This window comes from Vipera berus (genome assembly GCF_964194415.1).
Source record: "Vipera berus genome assembly, chromosome: 6".
NCBI classification, from domain to species: Eukaryota; Metazoa; Chordata; class Lepidosauria; order Squamata; family Viperidae; genus Vipera; species Vipera berus.
This window is the reverse complement of record NC_138208.1, coordinates 90,746,310-90,763,601: the sequence shown is the minus strand read 5'-3', so window position 1 is coordinate 90,763,601 and position 17,292 is coordinate 90,746,310. Positions and strand designations below refer to the sequence as shown.

Sequence of the window (17,292 nt, the reverse complement as noted above, 5' to 3'; positions counted from 1 at the left end):
CGTTCCCTGGCGGCCGATGATGCGATCCCGTGCGCGGAATCCAAATGCTTCGCTCCGGGAGCCAGAGAGGAAGCGCAGCGCAGCGCATCGACAAGCCTCCAGCGCTCGATCCTTGCCTCGGAATCCCGAATCGCTCGACCCATTTTACTTCTCTTTCTTTCTTTCTTTCTTTCTTTCTTTCTTTCTTTCTTTCTTTCTTTCTTTCTTTCTTTCTTTCTTTCTTTCTTTCTTTCTCTTTCTTTCTTTTTCTTTCTTTCTTTCTTTCTTTCTTTCTCCTTCATTTCGTTCTTTCTTTTTCTTCATTCTATGTATTAATATTCATTCATTCACTTACTAAATGTGTGTATTAAATTGATTTGGCGCGAGCCTCCTTTCTTTTTTTTTTAAATTAAATTTATTAAATATTTACAGACACATACACACTAAGTATATACATTTCAAATTAAGAATGAAAAGGAAAAAGACAAACAAACACTTAAAAAACATGCATATAAACTACCTGGGGATTAAAATCCCCTGTGCAGTTACACATAATTACAACCCAGTAAATCTTAAATCTTATTTAACGTTGTCTATTTCGACTATTAAATATTATCATAAAGATCACTATGAAGTGTCATATTAACTAAGAAGTGTCATATTAATTAATAAGATTCTGAATTGTGCTGAAATGGATAAACTAACCTATATGTTAAAACAGAAACAAGAATCTATGTATTACACCAACTGGGAAAGATGGTATGATTTGGCGCGAGCCTCCTTTCGAAGCACCTCTGGGTGGCTGAGAGCAACAAAAACCTTAAAATCATCAAGTGTATAATAAAGACCCAGTAAAATGACAAGGCAAACGAAATGATGGATGCGGGAGGAAGAAGGAGGGAGGCAGAAGGGGTGAGAGGTTAGGGTTCGTTTTAGTGGATTTATGCATTAATAAAATTCACTCTGTGGGGCGTTCAGTAGCCCAATTTGCACGGAAACATTTTACAGGCGCTGGCCAGCCCAGATTTTAACTTACTTTTAAACCTATTTTAAGCTTTGCCCTTATTCATCTATTTTTTTTGGTTTTATGATGTTGTAAACCGGTGAAAGTCAATAAAGGAGAATATCTGTAAAGAGGAGGAGGAGGAGGAGGAGGAGGAGAAGATGAAGAAGAAGAAGAGGAGGAGGAGGGGGAGGAGAAGAAGAGGAGGAGGAGAAGGAGGAGAAGAAGAAGAGGAGAAGGAGAAGAAGAAGAGGAGGGGGAGGGGGAGAAGAAGAAGAAGAGGAGGAGGAGGAGAAGAAGAAGAAGAGGAGGAGGAGGAGAAGGAGAAGAAGAAGAGGAGGAGGAGGAGAAGAAGAAGAACAACAAACCGGTAAACCGGTGAAAGTCAATAAAGGAGAATATCTGTAAAGAGGAGGAGGAGGAGGAGGAGAAGAGGAAGAGGAAGAGGAAGAGGAAGAAGAAGAAGAGGAAGAAGAAGAAGAAGAAGAAGAAGAAGAAGAAGAAGAAGAAGAAGAACAACAACAACAACAACAACAACAACAACAACAACAACTTGGGAAACGTGGTGCTGCGTTGTAAGTGAAAGAAAAACCTTCATCGGGGTCCAGTCCAAGCCAGGAATAAACAAAATGGAGACTGCTTGAGCAAAAATGCTAAAAGTTGCCCTGCTTGTTTCCTCCTTGGAGCAGAGAGACGGGGCGGGGGGGGGGGTAGGAATGGGTCCGCCGTTCTCCCCTCTCGCGCTCGGAGGAAAGCGGGTCACTCCACGTGCAAGGCCTCGAATCCTCCACCGCGCAGAGACGTTCCCACAATCGCACCCCCTCCCCACCTGCACGCAAAAGGCGCCAACGAAACGCGAAGCCTCCCCCCTCCCCATCCAACCTGGGCGCGCCCCCTCCGCCCCCACCCCCGCACGGCTTTCGTTTTTGATTTCCCGGCGGGACCTCCCCGTCCTCCCACCTGGCCGACTCCGCTCGTTGCGCCCGAACTCCAGCGAGGCAGCCGGAGCGCGGCGGTGTGGCAAGATGAGGTAGGCGGAGCGGGGGGGGGGGTATCGGGACGGAGCACCCCCTAAGAACAGAGGAGGGGAAGGGTCGCTAAAGGGTCCCGCTGAATTCCGAGGAACATCTCTTCCCTGCAAAATGGGTGGGGGGGGGGCTGCTGCAGCAGCAGCAGCACAGGTCTCTCTGCCCCCCTACCCCCACTTCAACTATCTGAGGGCCCCCCCCAGGGCGGTCCCGCTGATGCAACACGAGCCTGGGACCCCTGCCTCTAAAAGGGGCTGGGGGGGGGCAACGGCTTGAGGCGCAAGCTGGCTCTGCAGCGCTTTTCAAGCCCGAAAGAGCCGGAGGGAGAACCTGCGCTGCAACTGGGGAGGGGGCAGCAGCGAGACTTCGGAACAGGCAACCCCCCTCCTGCCCCATAACGCCCCCTCCCCGACTCTAACAACCGCCCCCCCTTCCTGTCTCTATAGCGCTCCGCAGCTCCGAAGGAGCCGGAGCGGGACCCTTGTGGGTGGGGGAGGCAGCGCTGCAAGTGTGCCCCCCCCAGCGAGGCTCCAAAGGCAATTCGCCCCTGCCCCACCACACACACACAAACACACAAACACACACCGCAGGAGTCTGCAAAAGCTACCTCCCCATCCATCTGAGGGGACCAGCTCCCTGTGGCCTGGGTGCCCTTGGTCAAACCCCAGCAGAGGGGCCCCCTCCTCCCCCCCTCAGACTCTCCGGCCCTTTGCAGTCTCCAAGGTGTGGGACCCTCGGCTGGGGAGGGCGCGTTGCAGGGTACTCCCCCCCCTTCGGCAATAGTCAGCTGCCCAACCACCCAAGTAGACTCTGCATGGAAGGAGACTCTGGCGGGGCTGCCCCCCCCCATCCTAGCTGAGGGACTGGCTCCCCATGTCTCGAGTAGCCTTGGACTCCCCACAGACCAACCCCAGTAGAGGGCCCCACAACCCTCCTTCGCCCGCCCACCCCCAGACTCTCTGCAGCTCTTTGCAGCTGCCCTCCTGCCCCACAAGCCCTCCCCCCCAGAGCCCAACCCATCACAGGGCCCGTCAAAAACTCCACCTCAAAACAATGGGGGGGCATCAGATTTTAGTGGATTGGGGTGCAGTCCTCCACAATCGGCTTCAAAAGTGTCCCCTCCCCTCTTTCCACCACCTCCCTCCCCCTGGATTCCAGAGGGGGAGGGGCGGCCCCTTCCTCACCAGGGGTCGAAGGCCGTGCCCAGGTATGAAGGTCTGCCTTTTATGGCGCCCCTGGGCATTCACACAACATGCGGAGCCTGCTCAGTGCCAACCTTGGCTGCTCCGTGCCCAACAGAGGCCAAGTACAGGTAAGTCCTCGACTTACGACCACAATTGATTTTTCTTCTCGCCCCCCCAAAAAAACAAGTGAAACATTTTGTCAAGTGGATTTTGACGACTTTTTACGACTTTTCTTGCCACAGTGGTTAAGTGAATCACCGGGCCGAATGGTTGTTAAGTGAATCCGGCTTTCCCCATTTTCCGACGTTACTCGTCAGACGGTCGCAGAAGGGGATCACACGACCCTGGGGGGGGCGACACACTGCGACTGTCACAAATGTGAGTCAGTGGTCAAGCAATCTAATGGAACTCACGAGGCCACGGGGATGCTGCAAAGGTCATTTGTGTGAAAAATGGTCTTTTCCATGCTGTTGTAATTTTGAACAGTCACCGAGCAAACGGTTGTAAGTCGAGGACTTAGCTGTATTGTTTAACCCTAACCCTCCTCCCCCCACCCCCGGAAATGAGGAAGGGGAAAGCACAGGAAAGGCAGCCACTTGTGTGTCCCTAAAAGGGGAAAGGGGGGCAGGAGAGCTCCCAAGAGCTTTTAAGACTTGAGGCTAAAATGGGTTCCCTTCCTTGGAAACTACCTTCTGTGTAAGACCCCCATCCAAGGAGTCCCAATCAGAGGTCCACACGGTCAGCACCCTTTGTGGTCAACGCATTATCTGAGCCCACCTGCCCGTCCGCCCAGGACAGGTATCTTTTGCCACTCACCCAGGGCTCCTCCATTTTGTCTTCCCCTCCCTCTCCCCCCTTCCCCCACTGCAGACCCCTGAAGGAGAAGCTCCAGCGCCTGCAGTGTCACTTCACCTGGGATTTTGAGGTCAAGGACAAGATGAACATCGGACAAGGCCTTGTGACTCTGTCTCTCCGCTTGGAGCACGGCCCCTTCCATAACTGGGGCACCTACCTCGCCCTGAAGGCCTATCTGCGCCATCTGGAGGGAAGCCCCAAAGAGGCCCTGGACATCCTGCAGGAAGCCAAGGAGGTCTTGAGGAAGGAATCTCCAGAGACCTTCTCGCGCCAAGTCCTGCTGGTCTACGGGAACTGCGCCTGGATCTGCTACCACTTGACCGATTACGACAGGGTGGACCTCTACTTGGGACAGATCCGCCAGATCTGCCGGGACCTGTCCAGCCCTGAGCCCTACTCGGCCCCGATCCCGGAGGTCTATTCCCAGAAGGGCTGGTCCCTCTTGGCCATGGGCTTCCGGAACGGCCAGCTCGCCAGGCAGTGTTTCCAGAAGGCCCTGGAGCTACAGAAGCCCAACGCTGAGCTGGAGGAGGGCCTGGCCTTCTCCACCTTCGCTTTCTGGACACACTTTTATGATGATAAGTTACAGGAAGAGTGCCAGAAGTTGCTGAAAGGGCTCATCTGTAGCCAGCCCGAAAATTATGAAGCCAAAGTACACCTGGCACAGCTTCTCTGTTGGAAAGATCCTGAAAGAGCGCAACACCTTGCCGACGATGTGGTCCAGAACAGCCTCAACCCGGAACTCCTGAGATTTGCCGCCAAGGTCATTAAGATCCACTCTACCTCCCAGGCCGTTTCCACCCTGAAGAAGGCCATCGCCCTCCAAGGTGACTACTATCTCCTGCACTATGAACTTGGCATGCGTTACATGTACCTCTTAGATCAAGAATTCGAGGGGAACAGAGTGGAAATCGTGGAAGACGCCATTGAGTGCTTTAAACGGTCACTGGAATTCGATCCTCGATCTGTGTTTTCCCGGCTGAAGCTGGCAAAGTTGTACGGAGAGAGGCATCCGCTTTACGAGGAGGAGGTCTACCTGGGCTTGATGGAGGAGCTGCCAACCTCCAGCAAGCGGTGCCAGCAGTCTTTCTATCTGCACTGGGGGGATTTCCTCCTCCGCAAGAAGGGGCAGAGGCAGGCAGCGCTGCGGGCGTACGAGGCCTGCTTGGAGGTGCCGGGGGACCACCCTGTGGAGCAGAAGCAGCTGGAGCAGTGTCTGAATGAGCTAGCCAGGGCCTTCCGTTCTGAAGGCGAGATGGAGCAAGAGAGAGCGGTCCAGCGTCTGCTGCGCGAAATGGAAGCAAAGCATTGGGCTCTTCGTCAAAATGCATGGAGAGCCCTGCCCTCATGGGACCTTCCCCAGTAACCAGTTGGGAATATCGGGGTGCTCCATCCCCATGGGGGGGTGCCCCCTCACAGCCCTGAGCTGCTCCTCCCTGGGGTGTTTCTGGAAAGCAAAATAACGTTTTTGACCACCTCTCCCTCCTTCCCTTTCCCTGTGTAGTGCACGAATAATCCGGGGTGCACACTGGAAAATTGTACACCATCTTGCTGCTTGCAGATACAAACCTTATGCGGCAGCATACAATATGTAGAGCCACCCCCGTAGGGATCACTTAAGTCCGGGCACTCCCAACCTCCCCTCTAAGTGGCCACCAGCCCAAAGAGGTCTCTCACGTCGGCGCCTCTGCCTAACAGGGCACGTGACATAGTGGTATTCAGTTATGATCGGCAGCCACGCACCTGGGGCAGTGATGGTCGCTCTCTCTCAACGCTGACTCGTGTGGGATGATGGTGGTTGATCTCAGGCAATAAGAACTTACAGGGAAGATGGTAGTCAATCGCTAATGACAACAACTTACCCAGAACTATGATAATCAGCCTCTGGTGATGGCAACTTGCCTAAAGTAATGGTAGCCAGTCTCTGGTGACAACAACGTGCCCAGGACAATGTTAATCCATTTTTGATGACAACAATTTGCCAAAAATGATGGCAACCAATCTCTGGCGCTGGCAGAGGCCTCCCCTGTCCACTCTCCTTGCCCCTCTCTGACCTCACACCATGTAAGCCCCTTTTATCTCCCCCAACTGATCCTATGAAGAAAAAAAACAAACCCTTACCTCCCACTAAAAGATGTATGTCAAACTCTTCCCTAACTCTCCCTCTGCCTAACGTACTCCAATTAGGGAAAGGGATTTAAACTCCCCAAACTACCCACTCTTCATCTGGCCTGCCCGCAACAAAAGAGAAAGAAACAATAAAACTTCACCTTTCCCCACCCATCTCTCTCACCCTCTCTCTGTCTCTCTGCCTGGCCTGGTTCAAGCAAACAGCTCCAACCAGCCATTCTCACACACACCCTCTCTACCTGGCCTGCTTCAAGCAAACAGCTCCAGCAAGCTACTCCCACTCTCTCTGCCTGGCCTGCTTCAAGCAAACACCTCCAGCAACTTCTCTCACCCTCTATCCCTCCCTGCCTGGCCAACTTCAAGCAGTTTCAGTAACTACGCTCTATCCCTCCCCCTTTCATCCAGCTTGCCTATAATGAAGCAAAAAAAGCAAACACGAAAACCCGAGCTTCTTACTCTGTCTTCAATCAGCTGACTCAGAACTGCAAGCTCCACCAAGCCTTCTCTCTTCCTCCCTTCTGTCGGCTTCCTCCTTTTTCTTCCCTCCTCCAAGCCATGCCCCACCGTCAGACCCATGGCAGCTGCTGGAGCTCCTCATCTTCCTGCCTAATCAGCAGGGCTCCTGCAAAGCCTCTCAGCTGGCCCCATTTTCACCCCAACCCCGCTACAAGTATTGTGGCAGGCTCTACATATCGCTGTTTAAAATCTATATGAGGATGACCTGTGCCTTAAAAGTAGAATTAAGGAGGATCTAGTTTGTCAGATAGAGTGCTCCTAATGTGTCATGCTCCCCTACAAGTATCTAATGCTTCTAATCCATCCTTTCAGTGGCCTTTTAGGATTTTTTTTATATAGACCTTCAGTTTTTTATCCTGTACCTTTTTATACTTTGGATAGCTAGATGGGCATTATACAATAAATGGATATTAGTATTGTTTTCTAGACTCTGATTTATTTTCTACACTCTTTCACTGAGTGCACCCCACCCTCCTTTTGGTGGTCTTTTGACCAGAAGAAACTTGTAAAATTGTCTTAGGGCAGTTGCCTGCAGATCTTCCCTTTTTTCCTGCCCTTCCTCAATTTTCTAGGCCAGAGGACCATCACTCCAACCCTACACACACACACACACACACACACACACACACTCTTACACAAACATACATACACACAGAGAGAGAGCGCCAAGTTTTTTGGGGGGATTGCACCACACATACTGGAATTGTTGAGCTTGTTAAGGAGGAAAGCTTGTTGAGTCAGGATCAGAGGTCCTGGGGTGCCTGGCCCAATTGCTGTGTGTGTGTGTGTGTGTGTGTGTGTGTGTGTGTTTGTGTTGGGAAACACCTAGCCAGGCATTGAAGAGGAGTTAAGTGGAGGTTAGCCTTGAAACCTTCAGCTTTTGCCAGGCTGAGGCTGGAGAGATTCCTGTATTATAGGCAGAATACAATAAAGTACAGGTGGTCCTCAGCTCAATTGAGCCCAAACTTCTATGTTGTAAAGTGAGAAATGTGTTTAGTGTTTGGCCCCATTTTACGACCCAGAAAAAAGTGCGAGAGCTTGAAAGTGGGGGAGACAGAGAAAGTGGGAGAGAAACAGAAAGAAATAGTGTGAAAGAGAAAGAGAAAAAAGTGCAAGAGTTAGAAAGCAAGAGACAGAGAAAGTGCGCACGCGGGAGAGAGAGAGAAACAAAGAAAAAGTGTAGGAAAGAGAAACAGAACGAAAAAGTGAGAGAGCTAGAAAGTGCGAGAGACAGAAAGCGTGTGAAAGAGGAAATAGGAGGGGAAAAATGCGAGAGCTAGAGAGAGAGAGCGTGAGAAAGAGAGACAGAACCAGAAAAAGTGCGTGAAAGAGAAAGAGGAAGAAAGAAAAAGTGAGAGAGCTAGAAAGAGCGAGCGAAAGAGAGAGAGAGAGACAGAACCAGAAAAAGTGCGTGAAAGAGAAAGAGGAAGAAAGAAAAAGTGAGAGAGCTAGAAAGAGCGAGTGAAAGAGAGAGAGAGACAGAACCAGAAAAAGTGCGTGAAAGAGAAAGGAAGAAAGAAAAAGTGAGAGAGCTAGAAAGAGCGAGCGAAAGAGAGAGAGAGAGAGACAGAACCAGAAAAAGTGCGTGAAAGAGAAAGAGGAAGAAAGAAAAAGTGAGGGAGCTAGAAAGAGCGAGCGAAAGAGAGAGAGAGAGCGCGCGCGAGAAAGAGAGACAGAACCAGAAAAAGTGCGTGAAAGAGAAAGAGGAAGAAAGAAAAAGTGAGAGAGCTAGAAAGAGCGAGCGAAAGAGAGAGAGAGAGAGAAAGTGCGAGAAAGAGAGAGAGAGAGAGAAGCCGGAGCCTGTGTAACCGGAGTCGCTCCGCAGATGCTCCGTCTGGCTGCGGGGGAGTCGGCCGGCTCTCGTATATCATGCAGCCCTTGAATAATTGAGGCCGGGGACGGACGGCGGGGGGGGGGGGGGCTGTCAGCTGGGAGGTTCCTGGACGGCCGTCTTCTCACCTCCTTCTCCCCCCCCCCCCCGTTGCAACCAAGAATCTCCAAAGCTGGCAGAGGTGCGGACTTGAGAAGCGGGGGTGGGGAGGGGGGGCTTCTTTAACGTCCCTCCCTCCAATCAGGTAGGGAGGAACGGCCGATAAGAGGGGCGGGAGGGGGGGGATGCCGCCCTTCTGCTTCTTCCTCCCTCCGCCCCCCCCCCCCGTGGCCGCTTTTCTTGGCCCCTCTTGACTCCTCCGGGCCTCCCTTGAGCAACCTGGGCAAGATTCATTCCCCTGCCTGCCGCCCAACCCCACTTTGGGCTGAGGAGGGGGCTCCCCCCCCCACACACACACACCTTGCGGCGTTTACAGGCTGAAGTGTCCCTTTTCCTGGGGGTCCAGCTCAGAAACCATCCCGCCCCCTCTGGGAAGTAACCAAGTGAACCCCGATCGGTATCAAGTGAGGTCTCCCCCTGACCCAACTCGTGGGGCTGTGTCAGAATCCATTTATATCCTATTCATAAATGGAATGTTTCAAACATTATCCCATGGATTCTGCCATCTCCCGAAGAGAAGAGAACCGGTATTAGGCATTTCAAAGGAAAGGAGAAGCCTTTTGAACTGGGGAAACAAAAGGGGGGGGCTAGCATCTGGCTTGTGTCACGGAAGAGAGCAATAAACATGAAGGGTCCTAAGTTCCTTTTTCCCACGAGAGGGATGATACAAGAGGAAGGATGGGGGACTGACCAAATGGGGATTAAGGGGGGGTTAAACCGGGAACTCTTTATAAGGGTTTACTTCGTGGAATAATATTAAGTCCTGTCTCGTTTCCTACAACCAAGCATGTCATAGTAAAGATTCTTTTTGGAATAGATTTGACTCCAAGAATTTTGTCTTCCTAAGACGTGGTTTGGGGTGGGTCCTGACAGGCTGTGCAAATCCAGCACTTTTTTGTCTGCCACGCCCCCCCCAACCCCACCCCATGGGAGGGGGGAGACACCGAGAGACTTTGCTAGGGGGGGGTTCGGGGGGGGGGAGAGAGAGAGAGAGAGAAAGAGAGGGAGAGAGAGAAAGAGGGAGAGGGCAAGAAAGAGAGAAAGGAAGAGAGAGAGAGAGAGAACCATCATCCCCAACCAACCTGGATGATGGGCTTTGTATTCTAGGATAGGGATAGACCACCTTGGCTCTTTTATGACTCGTGGACTTCAACTCCCAGAATTCATAAAAGAGCCAAGGTGGCCTACCCCTGTTCTAGGACAATAAATGAGAGGGCAGTCCTGCCGTAATACATCCTAACCATCATCAAATACATCCTAACCATCATCAAATACATCCTAACCATCATCAAATACATCCTAACCATCATCAAAGCTACTTCCCCCCTAACTCTCTTGAAGGAGAGGGTTGCTGGCTACCAACGTCCCCTCAAATGGAGGCCAGCCCACCTCAGCCAGAGACCCAGGGGCTTCTGGGACACGGAGACCTCCAATGTGGGCCCTTCCAGACGCCAGAAGAACGGGCTCAGCTACGAGCTGCTGTCTACCAGGTAGGAGAAGTTCTAAGTTCTACCAAAGCAAATCCTCTACTACAGGAAGATGTTTATGGAGAATTCTCCCTCCTCATGCTGAGGGGAAAGGGAGAGGTTTCCATGCTGAGCCATGCCGGCTCAGGAATTCTGGGAGTTGAAGTCCACGAGTCATGAGGGGGGGCCATAGTTCCCCCATGTTGGCTCAAGAATTCTGGGAGTTTAAGTCCACAAGTCATGAGGGGGCCATAGTTCCCCCATGCTGGCTGAGGAATTCTGGGAGTTGAAGTTCACGAGTCATGAGGGGGCCATAGTTCCCCCATGCTGGCTCAGGAATTCTGGGAGTTTGAGTCATGAAGGGGGCCATAGTTCCCCCATGCAGGCTCAGGAATTCTGGGAGTTGAAGTCCTCAAGTCGTGAAGGGGCCATAGTTCCCCCATGCTGGCTCAGGAATTCTGGGAGTTGAAGTCCACGAGTCATAAAAGAGCCAAGGTTGCCTACCTTGCTCTAGGGCTAGGCCATCAATCAGGTCCAGACCCAACTCTTTATACCCTTTCCCGTTCTAAGACTATAGTCAGATGGTCTGCTGGCTTCCTGCTGACCTTCTGTTGAACGTAACGTTCCACATATACCTGTGTATATTGGAACCCACATCCCTCAGCTATTTTCAGGTCCCTATTTCTTAACTGTTACAGTCCTTATGTTCTAAATATATTTGAAACAAGCAAGCTTAGCAAAATCATATTTTAAAAAAGTACAATGGCAAAACTGCAAAATTAAACGTAGCGCAAACTTTGGTTCAATACTTTGTCCAGGACGCCCGATTTAGTTTACCTGGGCCTAAACCTTGCCTAGAAAAACAGTAGCCGATATTTTCGTTTCCCACAATCTTGAAATGTTACAGGGAATCCATGAAGACTGAATAAAGAGTTGGAAGGGACCTTGGAGGTCTTCTAGTCCAGCCCTCTGCTCGGGGAGGTGTCCCTACACACCATTTCAGTCCAAAAGGACCAGGGCTGACATGATTGCAGTGAAATGAAGGAAGGACTAGGAAGGACTAATAAAAAGAAGGATGAGCGGGGACATGATAGCAGTCTTCCAGTATTTGAGGGGCTGCCCCAAAGAAGAGGCAGTCAAGCTGTTCTCCAAAGCCCCTGAAGGTAGGACAAGAAGCCACGGATGGAAACTCATCAAGGAGAGAAGCAACCTGGAATTAAGGAATAACTTCCTGAACAGTGAGAACAATTAACCAGTGGAACGACTGGCCTCCAGAAGTTGTGGGTGTTACAACACTGGAGATTTTTATGAAAAGACTGGACAGGCATTTGTCTGAAATGGTATGGGGTCTCCTGCCTGAGCAGCAGGTTGGACTAGAAGATCTTCAGGGTCCCTTCCAACTGTGTTATTCCATTATTCAAAGCCCCTGAAGGCAGGACAAGAAGCAACAGATGGAAACTAATCAAGGACAGAAGCAACCTGGAACTAAGGAGAAACTTCCTGACAGTGAGGACAATTAACCAGGGGAACTGCTTGCCTCCTGAAGTTGTAGGTGCTCCATCACTGGAGGTTTTCAAGAAGAGGCTGGACACCATAGGCTCTCCCAAGCAGGGAGCTGGACTGGAAGACCTCCAAGGTCCCTTTCAACTCTGTTATTCTATTATCCCCAGCATCCCTAGCCATTGTGGATGATGGGACTTGTAGAAGGTTGAATTTCTTGGATGCAAACTCCGCTCAGAGGGAGGAGATGTCCTGGTGTTCTTTGGTGCAATAAATGCTAGGGTAGAAGGATGAGGTCTACCCACCCCTTCCCTCTGAGGCAGTTCCCTACCCATCATCTTGTAATGGCTGCTCTATTCCAAGGGAAGGGGGAGGATCTGACCCACCTCCGTTCAGCACCTTCTCAATCACTCAGGTCTTTGATGGACAACTTTGGCAGGGCTGCTGTGCCCACCAGCTGCTGGAGGACCTCTCAGGAGGACGACAAAGTGCTTCAGAGGAACAGGTGAGTTGGGGCCATGGGGATGGCCAGGAGATGGTTCTAGATCTTCTCCTCTTGTGATAGAGTAATGAAGGGCAGTCCTTGAAGACTGCCTCTCACCCAACTCTCAGGAAGGGATGCAATTCTGGACATACATCTTGCATTCACCAACTGTTGAGAGATAGGGACAACTGACACGTCTGGGGAGATTCTCCGTCATCTGGGTCATGGTTGTCCCGAAGGTGCTTCTTTCAAGAGGAAACGGCTTTGTTTTTGCTTGAAGAGGTTTTGCTTCTGATCCAAGAAGCTTCTTCAATGGTTCTTCAGAAATGTCTTCAAGGAAAAACAAGGACAGTCCAGTTGCCTCATGAAAAAGCACCTGGGAGTACAATTGACATGCAATAGTATTAACTTTGAGCATGATCAGGCCTCACAACATGCAATGGCTTGTGGCATGGGACAGAAAATGTGCAGTGGAATTCGTTTTGTCTGAATCCTTCCAATGTCAGATTGATTAAGACCTGTCCAGCATTCAAAATATTTGGATTGGGTTGGGCTGGATTTGGTTGTTGGGTTGGGTTGGGTTGGGTTGAATTGGGTTGGTTGGGTTGAAGTGGGTTGGGTCAAATTGGGTTGGGTTGAATTGAGTTGGGTTGGGTTGGGTTGAACTGGGTTGGGTTGAATTGGGTTGGGTTGGGTTGAATTAGGTTGGGCTGGGTTGGGTTGTACCGAAATTTAACCAACTTGTAATTTACTGAATTACCTAAATTTTGGGTCTGTCCAATAAACTGAGCCATGGATTAATTTCAGGAAGTGAATGTGCACAACGTTCAAAGATGGGTTAGAGAAAACCCAGAAAATGACTCTGACATGCAATTGGAGACAATGGGAGACACATTGACAGGGTTTTCTGTCTTCTGAAGGGCCTTGCTGCGACCATGGACAGATCCTTCTCTCGGTGGGGAACCAGAGGTCACATGGCCCAATCCCTGGAATGGGAAGTCAGCCGGGTCCCCAGTTGGTAAGAAAAACCTGGGGGAACAGAAGTCTCAGAAGAATCCAAAAAGATAGAGATCAAGCTTGGTCTTCACTCTATGTCAGTGGCTGACTGGAACCAAGATGTGGTTGGAAGAAGGCCAAGGAGTCAAAAGAAGGGAAGGTTATTGCATTATAAGACACCCAGGGTCACTCTGGATGATGACATGGCAAGAAAGAGAGGGAGGGAGGGAGGAAAGAAGGGAAGGAAGGGAAGGAGGGAAGGAAGGAGAAAGGAAGGAATCAAGGAAGGAAGTTGATTGAGAAGGAGGGAAGGAAGGAAGGGAAGGAGGAAGGAAGGACGGGTTATTGAGAAGAAAGGTAGGTAATTAAGAAGGAAGGAAGATAGAAAGAAAAGAGAAAGATAGAAAGAAGAAAAAAGAAAGAAAGAGAAAGAAAGAGAAAGAAAGAAAGAAAGAAAGAAAGAAGGAAGAAAGAAAGAAAGAAAGAAAGAAAGAAAGAAAGAAAGAAAGAAAGAAAGAAAGAAAGAAAGAAAGAAGATAGATAGATAGATAGATAGATGATAGATAGATAGATAGATAGATAGATAGATAGATAGATAGATAGATAGATAGATAGATAGATAGATTGATTCAGGTTCCAGATGTGGTCCAGACTAATGGGTCCTATCAAAGTGACACAAGTAGGAACCATGCAGAAGGATAGAAAATGGCCAAGGCCACAGTAGGAGACAACTCCTAGGAGACAACACAGCTAGCATGGGCGAAGTTCTTCTCAGTGTAGAAAGGAGCTCAGTTTCCCTTCCAAAGTGGAACACCTGCCCAGAGAGCAGGAAGCCAGGAAGCTGGTGCAGATGATGGGGGAAACCTTCTCTTCCACAGGTGGGACTCCACGAGCCCGGCCTCTTCCATGCTGGCAGCCTTGGAACGGAAGTACCAGGCCCTTCAAAGGAAGCTCTGCCAGGAGATGCTGAGAGGCCATTTTGGTGAGCAGATGGTCCTGGGAGGCAGAGATTCCACCTGGGAGGTTGATGGCCTGGAGCAAGGTGGTAGCCGGAGAGGAACGGAGAGGACATCTTCAAGTCCACCCAAAACTAGGAAGAAGATCCCAAAGGTGCTTTTTCAGGAAGCAGCTGGACATTCTTGTTTTTCTCTGAAGACATTTCTCTTCAGCTCTGACTGGATGGTGGGGGGGATGGAAGGATTTATACTCCTTGCAGACAGCTGGTCATTTGCATCCTTTTAGAGCGTCATTGAGGCCACCTGGAGGTTTGTCTGTGTCCTCAGGGTCCCCCGAGTGGTGCAAATGGGTGTGGAGCCTTCTTGGAACTGCGGAAAGGACTTGGAGATAGATGATGTCGTATCCCTCCCCCACTATTGAGAGAGGGCTGTTCAGACCTCCAAGCAGCCTCAACGACTCTCTAAACAAATGCAAATCACCAGCTGTCTGCAAGGAATATAAATCCTGCCATCCTCCACCGTCCGGTCAGAGCCGAAGAAGCTTCTTGGATGAGACGCAAAACACCTTCAGAGAAGAACCAGGAAGCCCAGTTGCCTCCTGAAAAAAGCGCCTTTCTTCCTCAACCATCGCCTTCCCCATCACCCTCCTAAACCCAGCCGGTGCAATGGGAATTATAGTGCCAAGTCAGATAACCTGGCAGGGAAGGAAGGTGGGGTGAGGAAGGCTACCTGGAGGGAGTTCCTCCTCCTTCCTTCTCCAGGGGTTATCCGGTCTTCTTCTCCCTCTCCCAGGACATCAGATATGGACATGCTTGGCCCAACAGACCAAGGAGGAGAAGCTCTTGGAGATGATGGCGCTGGTGGAGCTGGCCCTGCCTGAGGGGAGCCTTCTCCACCTGTCCAGTCTCCCGGGGGCTGGGCACCAGCTCAGGTATAGCTTGTACCTTGGGATTTATATTGTTTTATTGAGTATCCTAGTTCGAATTATGCTGATTGCTTATTTTAGTGTCCTAGGACTATCACTGAGTGTTGCATCCTGTGATTTTGGATGAATGTACTTGTATGATGACTATGATTATGACTTATCTCTTATTGCTTTTATGTACAACGAATGCTTAGGCAAATTCCTTGTGTGTCCAATCACACTTGGCCAATAAAGAATTCTATTCTGTTTTGTTCTGTTCCATTCCATTCCATATTTTTTATTCTATTCTGTTCCGTTCCATTCCATTGCATTCCATATTTTCTATTGTGTTCTGTTCCATTCTGTTCATTCCATATTTTCTATTCTATTCTATTCTATTCTATTCTATTCTATTCTATTCTATTCTATTCTATTCTATTCTATTCTATTCTATTCTATTCTATTCTATTCTATTCTATTCTATTCTATTCTATTCGTCTCAATCCTGCCAAGACTGAGTGGCTGTGCGTACCGGCATCTCTGGTTAACCAGTCCATTCCACCTTTAATGATGGGGGGTGAGGTGTTACCCCCCGTTGATAGGGCTCGCAACTTGGGCGTCCTCCTGGATTCACGACTCAATTTTGAAGACCACATAGGAGCTGTGACCAGGAGGACCTTTGCCCAGTTTCGCCTGGTGCGCCAGTTGCGGCCCTATGACCGAGATGCCCTACGCACAGTCACTCATGCGCTCGTGACCTCCCAGTTGGACTACTGCAACGCTCTCTACATGGGGATGCCCTTGAGGACCACTCGGAGGCTCCAACTGGTGCAGAATGCGGCCGCGCAAGTTGTGATGGGGGTTTCCCGATACTCCCATGTAACACCTCTGCTCCGCGAGCTGCATTGGCTTCCGGTTGCCCTCCGGGTGAGATTCAAGGTGCTGGTGATGACCTATAAAGCCCTAAATGGCTTGGGTCCGGGATATCTGAGGGAACAACTGCTGCCAGCATCAAGTTCCCTTCGTCCAGTGCGCTCCCACAGGGAGGGTCTTCTCAGGGTGCCACCGGTAAGAGATTGCCGGCGGGTAACACCCAGGGGAAGGCCCTTCTCTGTGGGTGCACCTGCCCTTTGGAACCAGCTGCCCGTAGAGCTCAGGACTGCCCCTGACCTGCGTTCATTCCGCCAGGACCTGAAGACCTGGCTCTTTGAGCTTTCCGGCCAGGACTGAGAATTTTAATTTTAATTTTATTTTAATTGGGTTTTAATTGGAGTTTAACAGGGGTTTTATACTTTATTCAAGGACTAAATTTAATTATTTTAATTGTTCTTAACTTTTGTAATTTGTATTGTTATTTTAAATACCTTGTGAACCGCCCTGAGTCCTACGGGAGAAGGGTGGTATATAAGTCCAATAAACATAAACAAACAAACATATTCTATTCTATTCTATTCTATTCTATTCTATTCTATTCTATTCTATTCTATTCTATTCTATTCTATTCTATTCTATTCTATTCTATTCTATTCTATTCTATTCTATTCTATTCTAATTCCATATTCCATATTCCATATTCCATATTCCATATTCCATATTCCATATTCCATATTCCATTCTCCATAAGTTGAGGACTAACTATAAATTGCACCACGTTCAAGGCAAGGTATTTAAGGGCTGCAAAATATCTCTCAGTTGCTCTGCCTGCCTGCCTCCTTTCCTCTTCTCTGGGGCCCATTGCAAATGCTAGCTCTTGATCTTCTTCCTCACCAGCTCTGAGGTCAACCCTGATGTGGAGCACTTTGGCAGCTCAGCCGCAGACCTCACAGCAGGACAGGCCCTCCTGCAGCTCCGACGGAGGAAGCAGGGGGAGACAGCTGCTCTCCTGGCCCAGCCCCGTCTTCTGGAGGGCAGGTGAGTCTGGGTCTCCTGGGATGTTGAAACCAGCCCCCCCCCCCAGGAGTTGAAGTCCACGAGTCATAAAAGAGGTTGCCTAACCCTGCCCTAGCCAGCCAGGAATTCTGGGAGTTGAAGTCCACGAGTCATAAAAGAGGTTGCCTAACCCTGCCCCAGCCAGCCAGGAATTCTGGGAGTTGAAGTCCACGAGTCATAAAAGAGGTTGCCTAACCCTGCCCCAGCCAGCCAGGAATTCTGGGAGTTGAAGTCCACGAGTCATAAAAGAGGTTGCCTAACCCTGCCCTAGCCAGCCAGGAATTCTGGGAGTTGAAGTCCACGAGTCATAAAAGAGGTTGCCTAACCCTGCCCTAGCCAGCCAGGAATTCTGGGAGTTGAAGTCCACGAGTC

General features: G+C 50.0%; 1 protein-coding gene across 1 annotated transcript; it reads left to right on the top strand.

Annotated features, from left to right (window-relative positions):
- Positions 1-3,236: 3,236 nt before the first annotated feature.
- Positions 3,237-5,415, top strand: LOC308670407 (interferon-induced protein with tetratricopeptide repeats 5-like; the record flags this gene model as incomplete). Its single annotated transcript, XM_081331909.1, has 2 exons — positions 3,237-3,322; positions 4,065-5,415. The coding sequence occupies 2 exons, from the start codon at positions 3,237-3,239 to the stop codon at positions 5,413-5,415; spliced, it is 1,437 nt and encodes a 478-aa protein (XP_081188035.1).
- Between the last annotated feature and the right edge of the window lie 11,877 nt (positions 5,416-17,292).